A 16,756-nucleotide genomic window follows, 5' to 3' on the forward strand; every position below is an offset into this window, starting at 1 on the left:
TTTTTGTACATTATGCTATAAAAGTTGTACTTTACAATATATTAGACAAATATACCCCTACCGTTATAACTTCCGTTATCTTTTCTACTATTGTTACCATGCACATGCATCCACTATATATTTTCTTCAATAATAATAATATTAATATATACATATTATATATATATTGGAGTTATATGTTAGTTATTTTCTAAACTATAAATATAAAATTTATAAAAATATTTTACATTATTATTATTATTTACAATAATTTAAATATCAAAAATTTAAATAAATTTAAAATTTAATATAAAATATTAATATTGGGCACCTATTCTTTGCGCATCGCGCATAAGAAAAACTAGTATATATAATAAGTGTGTATTTAGTATTTACAAATATTTATCCTGTTAATATATATGAATATTAATTATTTATTAGTTTCTTTTCAGAAAACATAATTTTGATTTATTTTTTAAAAATAGGGAAATAAATATTTTATTATGTTTTATAAGTACGTTTTACTTTTTGAGAGGAAACACTTTTACATGAAAACTGTAATGTGAAAATGACGAATCTGTTTTTGTTGTGTAAAACTAAATTTATTATAATTTAGAAAAGTGTTAGCACATGTATGTTTTTAGAGAGGGGTTCAAAATATTTTCATGAAATTTGGAAGAGTGTGGACATATTTTTTAGAGTTTGAGGAGGATCTTGAGGAAGATGAAGATAAATATAGATGGTGATGCCAATCATTGTCTTTGACCATAGCTATTTATAGTGGAAAATAACATGATTTCATTAGTCTCATATTCTAGTAGTACTGCTAAGTTGATATCAGATTTGATCAATTTCTTAATTTAATAAAATTTGGACCACACGATTCAAATAAAATGCCCCAAACCCCCCACCCCCCATGATTTCATTAGTCTCCTATTTTGTTTCGGTCATTTAGAGGTTTGAATGAAATTATTTATAATTCATTTTTTTTATAATATCAAACTTAGTATTAGTATATAAAATTTATATATTTAGAAATTATATTAACAGTACTATTAAATTTAAAAATATTAATTTTTAAAATTATTTTTTAAAAAATAAAAATTTAATCTGACCAATTAATAGTATACATGACCAATAAAATGGACAAATGTACAAATGAACATATTAAATGAAAAGTGTCAAATTGATCCCTAAGTCCAATATCCAACAAATAATGTGATTAAATTTTCGAACTAAAAAAGTCTAGATGACTAGATGAGATTTCTTAAATTGAAAAACTAGAGCAATTAGATATTAATATTATCTATTCAACAGGTTACTGCTAATATGGTGCTAGCACGTAGCATCTCGAAGATTACGGGTACCCTATGTGTATTAGTTTTTTTTTTTTTTTTTAAATGTCACCAATCATCATTATCAGTTAGAGGTCATTTTTTGTTGACAATAGTCATGATTGTCCATTTCTAGATGTCAAAGAGGTCCATATTCAATGAATGTAACCGTATTTGATCAAGGCAACATGGCCACCTTCTCTCGGTTGATGACAAAGGCGGGTTAGCTACCTTTGAGATCTAGATCTAGACAGTCATGGTTGTTTTGTCCATTGACATATGACAAAACAATCGTCTGTTGTTATTGATGGTCGGTGGCTTTTAAAAATATAAAATAAAATTTAAGTTTTTTACTTTAAAAGGAATTATATGTTAGCCTAGTCGAGTAAATAATATTATGACCTAATTACACTCTATTACAATGCAGTATCTCTTATTGCCTCCACTAAGACTTGCCTCCACTAAGACTCAAACTCACCATCTCATGTTTGCCTCCACTGAGACTCGAACCCACTACCTTTCATATTAAGAGAAGGGTTTGATGCCACTGGACCACGAGGTCTTTGACATTTTTTCTTTTTAGTTAAAAAATCTAATTATATTACTCATGGGATTTAAGGGTCCATTTTATTGACATTTTTTTTCCTATATAAAATGAGTGTAGATCACATCATCACACTAATAAGATTCAAAGGCTCTCAAATCTGTAAGGGGCTCGCAAAGCAATGAAATCCAACTACCCATGAGATAGGTGTACATTATTGCCTTTCTATGATTCCCAAAAATAAAAAACCAATTCCAATTTATAAGCTAACAAATACGGGGTAGTAGACAAATTATATCATAAATCAGGATCGTAGGTTCTGGTAAAAAATTACATTCAAATTATGTGTATTTACCTAATTAATTATGTGCTTGTAAATAAATTGAAGACACATAATATATTAACTACATTCACAAAATATGTTAATTGCAAATACATAATATGTTAATTACATAGCATATTATGTGCATGCATTTAACATATTTTGAGTATATTATTAACATATATTATGTATCTTTAATTTATTTACAGGCACATAATTTATTAACTGAAAGCGTATAACATGTTAACTACATATATATAATTTTTGGATCAAAATTTTTAATGTAAGGTGAACCTTAGTCCATAATATAACAATTATTAATATCATGAACCATATTAACATTCAAATCACAACACAACCAACTAACAAGTGGTTATATTCACAATAACAACTTTCCCCATTGATCACTTGATACAAATTGTACCCAACTTCATCATCACATAATGCCAGAAACAAAAATGCTTAAAAGAAACTAAAATCATGTAAACAATAACCATCTTTGATTTATGAAAATGTCAAAATCGACAATCCTTAAAAGTACTTATGGTAAAATTCAGTTTATGACCCTAACCAGCAAATAATTACAAGGAAGTAAACTAACCTGCGCAGTCTATAACTATTGGTTCATTTTTAAAAATTTGTGATTATCAACCCAATTGTCTGACTAATTTGACTGGGATTGTCCAGTCGTAACAATCTCGATATAGCATGCATGACAGCTGCAGCCTCTGTCCCACCTCTGCAACTTTTTGCTACCAATCACAGTTTCTTAGACTTGAAGAGAATACAACAGTTCAATTATTTGTGATCTCTTTCTGGTTTTTTGACTTAAACCACAATGTTTTCCCTTGAACGTGTCCGGTTCCACACAAGCCCACAGGTTCAGAAAGTCCATGGAAAGTAGTTGCGTTTGATTTAGGTGGCTGAAATTTTGATGCTGTCAAAGAGGGAATAATTCATTTTACCAAAAACTATATAGTTTTTTCTATCTTTCCAAAAGGTGACAAATTCGCTTTCTATCATTGTGGAGTAATCACACAAAAAGTAATTATATTCATCAGTTTTGGCCTCACCCTCTTTTGGAAGGGAAAAGCATGGAAACAGAGAAAAAAAAGGGATTGGTTATGGACCCCCAGAGAGCAATAATGAGTTTGTGCATTCAAGAAACTTCCCTTCATGGCTTCATCTATCTCAACACACTCCTCACAATAAAATAGTATATATTATAATATTGATATAATGTAATCTAGCTCGATCTTAATTAATCATGGCGTTTGATATTGATTGCAATTCAGAAATAGTGATCATGTGACTAAAAAATGATGAATTCCAACCATAACCCTTACTCAACTTGGTGTAAAAGTGCATACACCACCAGCAAATGGTTGAAATATTAAGTTATCCCACATTTATATATATATGAAACATAATGAGCGATTTTATTATCCACAGAGGCAAATTCTCTAGTCCCGGACCCCCACACTTTAACCAGACAAAATAGTAGAGGAGTAAACTAGTGATTCAGTGGCTCATCATTAGGTGAGATGGCTATAAATTTCTCTATTGATGTGATGTTGCAGCCCGTCCATTGGTTGAGGGTCTTTACAAGGCCTCCGAGACGGCCTCTCTAGAATATTTTGTTTGTTGTCAAGTTGGGATCTCTAAGGAAGAGATTGGTACCTTAATAAGATTTAATTAATAAATAGGTATCCTTCCCACATTAGTTTTTGGACCAAACTAAACACGGAGTAATACACATCTTAAAAAAGATAAAACATACCTTATTCAGGTATTTAAAGATGACGAGTTTAATTTGATATAGGTGATGACACTTACACTTGCCACTTGGCAGTAGTTTACAGTTGATATGAGCTGAGAGAGATTAATTCTCAAGTCTCAACCGCTAGCTAGCTAACTAGCAACATTGTTATTATTTTTAGTTACTATTAACGTAGCGACAATTCTTCCTGATCTCCCCTTGGTCGCCGGTGAGCGGATTATTCTCCGACAGAACGACCAGAGCCCGAGCGAACTGGTCGTGAAAATACTGGTTATCCGCCGCCATCTTCTCCACAAAAGGAGCGGTCGCAGGATGAGTGGCCAACAGTTCATCAACTACCAACAGCCCCTTGTGTTCCAGAATGTTCTTGTAGTACATGTTGTCCAGGATCATGGGTGTTTTCCGGTCGTTTCTGGCGTATGTCGGTTCCACCGCCTTCGGGTCAGGCTCCGCCGACGGGCACCGGAGCTTCAGGTAGTCGGCGTAGGTGGGGTCCAGCGTCGGGTCCACGGTGGGGTATAGCCTGTGGACAATGTTGATGCAGTGAACCCGCCCCACTGAGTGGGCACCTAACGTAACATAAATAAAACATTTTGGTACAATTTTTCGTACTATAATCATTTAATAAAATCGATGTCGTATTATTTTAATTACCTAGGAGGGCGACAGTTCCTTCTGTATCGACTCCAATGGACTGGAATCGTGACAGAACTAGTTCCATGGAGTCGTTGTGGTTGGGGATGAAGCTCTCAACTTCTGCTAAATAGTTTTCCTTGCTATCCCTCCTCCCGGTCTTCATTTCGGCCCGTGGCCCTTTTAACTATACTCACAAATTGAAATGTATATGTATATTTTAAATCGGTAATAGCCAAACAGAAAAAAAAAAAAAAAGAATATTGTAATTGTTACGGTGTTATTACCATAACAGCACCGTCTCTAGCTGAAAGAGCTACAATATCAGCACAAGAAACGGTGTTAGGGCATTCCTCCTCCAGGGCAGCTTTGATGGTCTGAATATACTTGAAATTTCTCATTCCAAAGTTTCTTGGTGATTGCCTTTCTGATTCCACACCAGCTACCGAGTCCAAAAGTATCGATGCATCACATGACTATATACACACATGAAATTTACCATTACATTACTATAGACGTCGATCAGTCCAATACATATATAATTAAGATAAGGTGACTTAATTAGTAATTTTATGATAGAATTAATCATATATATACACATACCTTAACCATACAATCATGGAAGAGGTTTCTAAGCCAAGAAACAGCAGTGTTCCCATGCTCCTCGTACAACTTGATCACTTGTTCCTTGATGATGTCTTCCGCTCTTGGGCAGCTCTCCGAGTAGTAACCCATCTGGAGATCACCTTTTGCTACATATATATAAATAACACACTTCATCAGTTACCTAATACTAATATATATAAAACGTCGTACATCAGTTGACACCGATACTTAATTATACAAAATGTGCACCGACAGAAGAGAAAATTACCACAACGAATATGGAAAAGAAAGGGTAGCAAGGATAGAAGGAAGATGGATTTGAAGATGGGAATGGCCATTGTTTTTGGGTTTGGGATTCCAATTGCTGATGTTGATGAACCTGCAAACAAATGGGCAAACTCTAATGTTTATATAAGAGTATAAGTTGCACATTAAAACAAAAGAAAAAATATAGTGCAAGGTTGCAAGGGGCCTTGTGCCACTAAACATGCATCCACTACTAGCAGCCAAATACGCAACTATTCTTTAAATAGACCTTTGGGCTATTCTTCACCACGCCTGGCCTTTGCTAGGCTCCCACCGAAAGCAACTGTTTTTCATTATTGTTTTTTATTTATAGCTAAAACCCATGTTTATATAGAAACATTAATTTGTACAATCACTTTGCATTGTCAACTCACCACTAGCAGCCTTAGCTTGAAAACCCATCTTTTCAAACCTTAGAACAAGATAGGAAAGTAGGTATTGTACTTAAAGTTTTCTTGTTGGGCTTTATGTAATGTAATACCCTCTCCCTCCCATTTTGTGTGTCTAATTCGATTAATTAGGCTTAATTAAAATTATTTTTAATCTAATTTTTGATAATATTAAGTTTATTATTATACAATATTTCTATATTTAGAAACTACACGGAAAGAACTATTAAACACCAAAAAAAAAAATCAAAATAAGTAAAAAATACTAAAGAAAATAAACAAAGAAAAAATGTGATTTGACCAATGAATAGTAAGTACAACAAATAAAATGGTATAGATGGAGTATTTAATAAGTACTACAATCCTTCATAATTTGGGTGATGATGAGGAAATTCGTAGTTACTACTCAAGATTATATATGGGATAAATTGCACTCTGTGTAATAACTTACAAATCACACTTGAAATATAAATCGTACTAAGAAAACCAACTAAAAGTTAATGATATAGTATAATTTTTTTAATAAATATTTTTCATGCAAGTAGTATTATATTATTAAATGCTATGCATGTACATTATACATGCTTTTTTTGGGGGGGGGGGGGAGTGAGCCCTCCACTCCTCCCCTATTGTCTTGCAATCCTACGAAGATTAGCATCACGAATACTTTGTGTGTGTGTGTATATGTATGTATGTATAATTAGTTTATTGTTATTGAACTAGAAGGCCAGGGTATCTTGCTAATTTAAAATTATTAATGTGTGGTTCCTATGCAGCAAGTTACAAGCTAGGTTATTTGCCATTGGTACTCGATACAACTTGTTACACAAGTAATTATACCAAATACAACACAATACTAGTTAGGATTATTACATTAAAAATAGGTGTCATGTCTATTTATAGAGGTAATTTAAATAAAAAAAAAACATAATTTCAAAAGACTCCTGTAAGATAACCATAGAAGTATAGAAGATCTGTATCACTAAGGTAATTGAGTCCAAATCTATTTGAAAGTTATTGTATTCTATAACAAAAATAAAAATTTTGTCCAAATATAATAAAAAATTTCAACAATGAAAAAACAACAATTCAAAATTTAATTTAAAAATAACGTTTTTAGTGCATATTTAAATACAAAATTATTTACCAAAACTCCAATGTCAATTCTTTTGCAAAATTTAATTTTCAGTTACAATTTAAGACCAATCTATAGATTCTAAAAACATAATTATCAAGTATAAAAATAATAACTTTATACATATATTTTAAAATTGGGCCTCAAAAATTTCGGGATAGACCCTGTGCTTTTGCACTGACAAGACATGGCCAGGGCCGACTCTAAATACTAGATCCATAAAGTAAAAGAGAAAATCCATCAATTTCAACAAAATTGTCTATTACTAATAAATATATAAAAAGTAGAACACGTTACTATTATTTCTTCTCTAGAATGTATCCCATAGGTTGAAATCATGAAATTTGGATAGATGGTGTAACTTGCAAACAAAGTTTGTTCGTGGATTCATTAGTTATGTATCCACTAAGGTTATGTTGGCGACGCACACAAATATTAGTGGCCTCGAAGTTTCTAAGTGGGGGATGAATTATCAATTATGACCCTAAATTGCATACATCATCATATTATCATATTCACACTTATAGCTCTCGCTCGTTAAATTCTTTACTAAATTCTATTTAAAATTAACACTCACACTATAAAAAAAAAATACATATTATATTATAAGAGTTTTATGTGTTACATGTATTATATATGCGTACGAACATATTTAAGTATATGCCTAAATTACTGGACCACTAAAATGTTGAAATATTATTATAATAAACTAATTAATAAGAAAAATATTAAATAAATGCAACATGTTACTATACTGATCTTGATGATGGATTGTTATGCCGTGGACCCAGGTCCACCTTGCAAGGTGGACCTGGGTCTACATTCACATACACTATACTCTACATTCACACTTTGTAAACTCCACATTCACATATTACAGGATTATATGATACTTTACATTCACACTTTGTAAACTCCACATTCATACATTAGGATTATATGTTTAGTAACTATATATTACCACTGTTATGCATTCACACATTCAAAACTCTATATTCACAGGTCATGTACTCTATATTCACAACTTAAGAACTCTACATTCACACATTACAGGGCTACAAGTTACTAGAACTTTTAACTCTATTACAGATTCACACATGCATAACTCTACATTCACGATTTCTATACTCTACATTCACACTTTGAAACCTCTACATTCACACATTTCTAGGCAACTCTACATTCACACAATCATAAGTCTACATTCACGATTTCTATACTCTACATTCACACTTTGAAACCTCTACATTCACACATTTTTGGGCAACTCTAATTCAGCAATGTGTTTACTAATTTATAATAATAATAATAATAATAATAAAGAGGCAAAACGACGTAGTTTTGGATTCAGGTCCACCTTGCAAGGTGGACCTGCATAATTTGCCCTTGATGATTATTTTGGGCTATTTACTTGTAAATTGTGAAGCCTAAGTAGTGGTAGACATTTGACAAATTGCATCCACGCCCCACTAATAATTTGTCAAATTAAATACTCATGGCAAGCCTATCACATTTTTATTTTTATAAATTAAGAAGCTCAATTAATCGATTCAATCCTTCAATTATATATGTTATCACTTATATTTTCAAAGTTGTCAATATTACAGCAGAGTTACTCATTAAAGTGACAGAAGTATTAATTTTAATGAACAAATATTAAAAACTCTTAACTAACTTTTCATGGTCATTTTTCTAACTTTGCAACATTCGTTGATATGATGTATGCTATATATCTAAACTGCAAAATTGGTTGTATTAAGAAGAATAAATTAAATTTTAAAAACTTAAGTAGTTGTCAAAGCCGAATACGAATTTCTCTAATGTTGACACGTATAATTAAGATACAGATATATAAGCATCAAAAGCAAATTCAAGAAAAAGCTGAAGAAGAAGAAGAAGAATACCTGTATGAATAGAAGAAAGCTAGAAGCTAAGCTAGCATTATTGATGAAGAAAGTATGATCTGATCGATATGATGTGGTATTGATTAACATTTTGGAGGGATACTTATACTAATTGAAATTTGGAAGATACTGGATGGCGTGGCACATTTATTGCTTACAACTTGTACAAATAACAATTGCACATTTAATTTCCTAGGCCCAATCATTAATTCATTGGGTATACATTTTGGTCTGCTAACCGCGGCAAGGCATAAGTTCAAATATTATTAATGATATAAAGAAAAAAAAAAAAGAGTACTGTTGATACTGTTACAATGCAGAGATTCGAACCCACAATCTTCTATATAAAAGAGTAATTTGGTGTCATTAGATCACAAGGTCCTTGGCGCATCATTGTATTAATATAACTACAATGTTGAATGTTAGAGTCTCTTAAATGGTATATTATGTTAAAGAATTATGAGCCGTGCTCTCTTTTGAATAAAAATCAAACTTTATGAGTATAACCCGAGTCAAGTTAAAACTGAATTAATAGTCTCGCAGTATATTATTTGACTTTTTTGTTGGGTAATAAGAGAATCTGCCGTCACTATTCAATTGTGTGCATTGAATAAATCACACTTATGTGTAATAATATAACTTGCAAATTACACAAAAACTTGTGTAATGGGTTCAATTAAGAGGGTTTAGTCAATAGATATGAAAAATTATTACATTGTATCATAGTATATATTTTTCATAAATATTCCGTAGCGTTTTATTTATTATTTATCACAAGAAGATGAAATAAACTTCACGTAATTGATTACGTTTTTCTTATTCATAAAAAAGCTTATTAAGTAGATAATGACATTGACTTTGTGTACCATATATAATACTTTAATCCATTTCAATAATTAGAATTTTTTTTATCTTTTATTTAATTATTTATTTTCTTGATCCATCACAATAATTCATAAACAGATTAGTATATATATGTATCACATGATGGAGTGTGGACCGATGAGGACAATATTTTCAAAGGAGCTTTTGTCCTTTTCTATTATTTTTCTTCATTTGTTAGATTTAAGTACAACTGATCTTTGAGCCAAAAATAATTTCTTTTTTATTTTGAGAAGCATAATAATTGGCGAAATTAATTATTACTTGTAATTTGTAAACCTAATGTGTTTGGATGGTTTGGGACTTTGGGGTGCTTGGGCAGTTAGGGGTTTGGAGATACAATGGTGGGGGAGACTGGTTACACTACTACACAAAAAATTAGGATATGATGTTGATTATTTATGGATATTATATTTTTATTTGGTATCATATGATTAGACCTATTTGAAAGATTTGATTGAGCTGATAATTGATTGGACTACGCGCGCACATACGTATACACATATATGTGCGTGTGTATGCATGTGTGCGTGCTCAACATATCTCTTGCAGGTGCTAACATGACACTTGATCTATTTGATATTAATTTGACAAATATGCTTTATTTTGTCACAATTTGCGGATATTGGTCAGACTAAAAGGCATGGTACGACGATCCTTGAGAATCTTCCTGAAGAGTTGTTGGGCATCTGCTTGCTGATGACCTGATGTAGGTGGAGCCAAATTCAGAAGAGTTAGATAATTCCTACTTTAAGCAAAGGCAGACGCACCAAAAAAAATAACACTTTGTTGAAACATTCTCTCATGTTCTAAAAGTGTTCAACCTTTGTATGAATCGTTTAATGTTTCATTTGAGCAAAGATAAGGATGAGGATTAGACAACCACTCGATATAATCACACGAAGAAACGGACTGCTTGGCTCAACACATAATGTTTTTCTTTATGTTCATAAAAATAAAGTTTAACATATATACGTGCATAAACATTACACAATAGGTGCATTATGTTTAATAGCACTTATCATATATACTATATTCATAATATTTGTTCTATATAATTATAAATCTATACCTCAATTAATATGCATAAACACTAAACTGCAAGTAATCACATATATTTACATTTATTTTACTAGGTTGAAATGTTATTTTTATATATATTTTAATAAAAATAAATTTTAATTTATATAAACATTACACTATATGTGCATCACGATTATAAAATATGCGCGGGCAAATGATTATATTATTAACCATGTTACTCAAAAAACAAATATTATTAACCATGTTACTTTGAAACTTGGATCATTGTACACTAAATTAAACGATTGACTTTTTTTTTTCCAAACAGACACAAAGTAAAACTCATGCATGCTGGATTACAAGGGCACACTATTTCTTATTTTCTTCAACTACCTAACTTAGAAATATGGCAAGACAAGATGCACAACTAAAGGATCGGGAAACCAGATCCCAATACCCTCACAATTGAAATGTATCAAATAAATGGTATTCTTTAGCAAGTGGATAAGTATCAAAAAAGTATGTCACTTTCACTACACTGTTTTGCCTAATCTGATCTATGCATGCTTCAACTCAATTTGAGATAGAATTGATTTAGGACATTATGAATAGGTGGCTTAATTATTGAGCTGAGGCTTAGTACGTAAATGATCAAATTCATTAATTAATGTTTAAGAGAATTGCTAAATTTAGGTTGGTGAAGGGTCAAGTCGAACACCCTGTCTCTCGAAAATGTGGTGGCAGTATATAAATAAATAAAATTACAACTTCTAGCGAATGATAAACGCTTGATTCTAAAATTAATATTAGTATTAATGAGGAATGGGGACAATGAGGGGATATATGAAGTGCCATTAGTTGAAGTCAAAAATGTGGCAGCCACAAGAAGCCAAGAATATAATAAACCTGACCCAGATTATGAAATTCAAAACTTGGCTGCAGCCAAAAGAAGACGAAGAAAAATAAGAAGAAGATCGATAAGGTTGGAAGTATGACTTATCAGAATAAGTCTTTATCATTACATAAATTAAAATAATTATATAAATAAAGTAATAAATAATAAAACATAACTTTAATTCTTTATACTTGCATTTCAGTCAGCGTCACGATGTTGAACTTGACCATTTAACCTCTATTCGACAGCTCGTCCAATTTTATTTTATATTTTCTTTTCATCGGTTTACAATGCATTTTTATTCAAGAATTTCGTAACACAAATTAAACAAGTTGCAATTGTAATTTGATGCTGACAACTAATTATAACAACTTGTTCCCTCCCTTCCGATCTATTAAAAAAATTAATTATAACAATTTGTAAAATTAAAAGTGATAAAATACACCACACACTTTCAAATGGACCATTAACATTAAAATTTTAAAATTTAATTACCTTAGTCCTAGCTTCCTAAAGCCATGGAGGGGAGTGAGGACACTATATATAAACTATCTTCATTACAGCTAACACAAATATAAACAATGAAGCTGTTGAAATTAATCATTCTTGCCCCACCTATGAAATCTCCCCCAACACTGTTTCAAGTAAATTAACCATCTTTCTTTAGTTTTTTTTTTTTTTTTTTAATCACAATCTACAATTTGGGTTTTCTAGGCCGAGCCTAATTAGCATAAAAAAGTGTTGTATTTATTAAAAAAAATTAAAGTTAAACCACTAGTAATTAGAAGCATAATATAGAGAAGTGCAAGAATCATTGGATGCAAAAATAGCAACACTTGCATTGTGGGTAACCCCGACCAAGTTTGTCAAGTTGTTGACTTGATAATCATAAGGTTACAACTTTGATTCACAGCAAGAACAACCTATATGTCTTTTTAATTTGAGTCGAATAGCTATGTACAATATATGTTAGTTTATCTTATTATGATCCTTTATCGACTGGAATTACAATATAATGAGATAATTTACTTAATTAATGTCTACCCTCATATAGTGGTTGTAGTTTTCATCGTCACTCAAAAAAGAAGTAGCAACACTACACCAATTCACCAGCAAAGTTTCAACCATGCAGGGGTGTGGGTATAATGCTGTTAGCTTCAATGTTTGAATTGATCAATTATATTCTTTCGAATTAGGGACTGCTCAAAGTGGGCATTTGGTCTAGTGGTATGATTCTCGCTTAGGGTGCGAGAGGTCCCGAGTTCAATTCTCGGAATGCCCCAGTTCTTTTTCACTCTGATGCTTTTCTGTTGGACCTAAACCATGCTGTTTTTCTGGCCCAATATCGCCATCAAAAGACCATTCCCATTAGTATTGGGCCGAACCCATAACATCTTTCGAAACTGTGTTTTTCCTTTGTCCACAACCTCAAAGTTCTCAATATAGGATGCTCGAACTCGCTTATTTGCTTTAGGGCAAATTATTGCATGGACCATGGTCCACACAATTGTGTGGATCAAAAATTAAAAGTACATTATTTTTGTGCTGAAGGTACATTATTTTTGTACTGTATGTACATTATTTGATAGTATATATTAAATAATATACTTTTAGTACAAAAATAATGTACCCTAAAATAATGTACTTTTAGTATATTAAAAATGTACCTTTTACTTATGGTCCACACAGCTGTGTGGACCATGGTCCATGCAATAATGACTGTTGCTTTAGAAAACTCGTTTTACTTGTAGTTTTTTTTTTTTTCAAAGCACACAACGAAATTGCATTAACTTAGTTACTCAAATCAAAAGTTCAGTACATTAACAAATAAGGGAGGAGGTGAATCCGGATGGACAAAATATTCAACAAATTATAGTGACCTTTAATTGAGATAAGACTCAAATCAGAAACATTACTTAAAGAAAGCAACAATAATACCATCAAACCACAAAGGTATTTTGCAATCACTATACTATCTAAGATGATATTGTCTTGTCAACTTTTAAGATGCCATAAATCATTGTGCTTTGTATGGTCAGTTTCCTAAGTTTCAATGAAGTCGGTGCTATTTATTTATTTATATTTTTATAACAGCAAGCAATAATTCTAAATGATTTGGTCGTGGGAGGGTAGACTATGAAGCCCATCCAGCCATTAATTTCATAACAGACGACGTCGTCAGCCGTATCAATCATTTTCCGACCATCTTCATCTCCTACCGGACCACCATCCAAACGCCCTACAATCTCGAGCAGCTTGAATAGAATTGCCGTCTTGTAACTTGTTTCTTCTCATTTAATTTGCATTGAAAATGGGGTCATAATATTGTGATTGTACCAATCGAAATATATGATCGTACCATACCAAGTCTACACCTATCAAGTATCAACGTTATTATGTTCAAACTATACACGCACAGTCGGAGCTATAATTAAAATCTTAGATTATTTTCGTATTTGATTAAATTGATTGTTTGCTTGAAATAAATTCGTGGTCTACTTCGTCAAAATTTGTTATTCAGTTTTGCTTCGTTAGAAAGGAGATAATTTATGTATAATACTATGCGGTACGATTCAACGGTTATATAATCAAACACATTATGTCTTAATTTGTTCATGAGCACTACTTTTAACATTTTCTCTTCACCACTTGTGATGAATGAGTTTGGTTAACTCAAGGTATTTGTAATTAGCATGTAAAAGGTCATAGTATGTAGATCTAGAATATTTAATGAAGTCAAATGATATGAGATCATGTATAATTTGGCTTACATTATTGAGTATATATGTATGAAACCCAAATTTCATTATCTCTGGAAAGAGTTGAGTGCAATTGCCTTGAAAAGAGTGGTCAAGTACGAGTAACATCATTTTTTGTATATGAAAATCACAAATGTAATTCTTGCAAGTATTATTATGATTTTCTTACTACACTTTACATCTTATATGTGATTTGCAAGTTATTATATAAGAGCTGAATTTACAAAGTACATACCCTTATTTAGTAGTAATGAGTTTCTCAACCAAAATAAGTGTATATTGGATAAGTCACTTTCATGAGTGACACAATTAGAACTAGCATTTGCAACAAGCCCTTCAACCCCTTCTTTGGTACCAAGGATAAGTGTATATTGGCACTTACAATTTCCCATAACAACAACAATAATAATGTTAAATTAACTAAAATTGGATCTAGGTATGCACAGGCTTTTATGAAATTCTAAATGCCCAACTAGATACAATTATCAGGCAAAGCTCCACATTAAATGTAGTGTATGATGCACATACTTGGGTGCTTAACATGAATTTTTGGTTGAGTTGATGCTCAGATCGTTTCATTAAATTTTTGAATATCGATCTATTAGACTAAGTTTATTAAATTAATTTGATATCTAATATTTCAACAATATGGATTCTCAGTACCTAAACTTTGAACTAATCAAGATTGGATGGTCATAGTAAATAAAGAAAAAATAATGAATTGTGGTGAAGCAAGTAGAGTGGCGAAGTGGCAATGCAGTGGATCCACAAGCCGTGCCACTAGATCTACGACGTCGTCTTTCCGAAATCAGAAAAATTCTCTGTGCAATTATTATAATAAAGAAAAATGGATGTCAAACAACCTCTCAATTAAGTATGTCACGTAGAATATTAGGTTAATGTAATTTATCTCTTATGTGTGAACTTACTCAGTGCATACTATCAAGTAGTAATTGTGAATTTTTTTCGTCACCTAAAAAATGTATAGCGATGGAGAATTAATTAATTTAATTAATAAGAGGAAATACTTAATTAGTGTGGGAAGACTAGGTCATCAATTTAATTAATCACCAGTTTAATATACATATATAGAATTTTTGCTTCTAATATTTGTCTCCTCTATATGTCGTTTGGTTCCTTAATTGGCTTTCTGAATTTTCTAAAAATACCACATTCTATCCAACAATTCAATGTTCAAAGTGTCATACATATTAACTTTTAGTGTCTTGTTTGTTCCTAACAAATCTTCCCTCAGCTCACCAGCAGTATGAGTCACTTGTAATTTTTTATTTTTGGGTGACAATGAGGGAAATCTCGCAATCACTACCCGATGATGACGTGCACGGGATAAACTTCGTTATTATGTAATAATTCACAAATCACGTACACGAAAGTTAAATTGCACTAAAAATGCACAATGCAATGGGCTTAATCGAGAAGGAATTGACAATAATATTTTTTTAATAAGCTCATAAAGCATTTGCTATTATATTTGATATAGTTTGGACCGACGACAATAATGTCATTGAGTAACATCTCTTTCATTATTTTGTGACAAGAAAATCAAGTGTGCATGTAAAACAACAGTCATACATAAAATATTTGCGGAATTGCAGGCTGTGTTTATAATATATTATTGCACACATATTTGACTAATTACTTCTGCATACCATATTAAAAAAAGAATATAATTAATTAGTTAGTATGTGATTTATGAAAAAACTCACAGCTGCTATCTAAAGCCTAAAGGTACATTTTGAGTAAAGTCTATATTGTGACTTTAGTCAATAAAGGAAATCAGTTTAAGTTGTTCATATCTTATCAATTCAAATCAAAAATGTCAATAGACTCCTCCTACAGAAACTCTTACCTATGACGTTATAAACCTATATGCATGTTTCTCTATATTTTATCCATGTGAGATTATTAATTAACATCTCGCAAAAAGATGCTAATCTATGAGTTTAATTTGGTCAGGCCTATTCGAGAGCAACTCCTCCAGTTACCTTATTACATATGCGTGGCATTTTATCTGATCTATTATTTTTACATGAGTTCTACTATGGGACTCCCAGATTCTATTCCATCAATTATACTTGTTGATGTGACAAATATGAATAAGACATGAAAGCGACTAAAAATTGAAATTACAAGTATATTTTCCTTTTTACACATTGTATTACCTTTACAATCTATATATTTCATAATTATGGAGTACTTGTTCAAACTAATTATCTGTGGACTGGCCTCGTTTGACAAATTCAA

General features: G+C 31.5%; 1 protein-coding gene and 1 non-coding gene across 2 annotated transcripts; one reads left to right on the forward strand and one right to left on the reverse strand.

The window, feature by feature from the left end:
- Positions 1-3,939: 3,939 nt before the first annotated feature.
- Positions 3,940-9,066, reverse strand: LOC116016596 (peroxidase 21). Its single transcript, XM_031256933.1, has 6 exons — positions 8,933-9,066; positions 5,467-5,577; positions 5,196-5,344; positions 4,880-5,068; positions 4,614-4,779; positions 3,940-4,528 (listed from the first exon to the last, which is right to left on the reverse strand). The coding sequence occupies exons 2-6, from the start codon at positions 5,534-5,536 to the stop codon at positions 4,116-4,118; spliced, it is 987 nt and encodes a 328-aa protein (XP_031112793.1). The 5' UTR covers positions 5,537-5,577; positions 8,933-9,066; the 3' UTR covers positions 3,940-4,115.
- A 3,876-nt stretch (positions 9,067-12,942) lies between these two features.
- TRNAP-AGG lies at positions 12,943-13,014 on the forward strand. Its single transcript has one exon. It is a non-coding gene; the product is annotated as a tRNA-Pro (tRNA).
- Positions 13,015-16,756: the final 3,742 nt, after the last annotated feature.

This window comes from Ipomoea triloba, chromosome 4 (assembly GCF_003576645.1).
Source record: "Ipomoea triloba cultivar NCNSP0323 chromosome 4, ASM357664v1".
NCBI classification, from domain to species: Eukaryota; Viridiplantae; Streptophyta; class Magnoliopsida; order Solanales; family Convolvulaceae; genus Ipomoea; species Ipomoea triloba.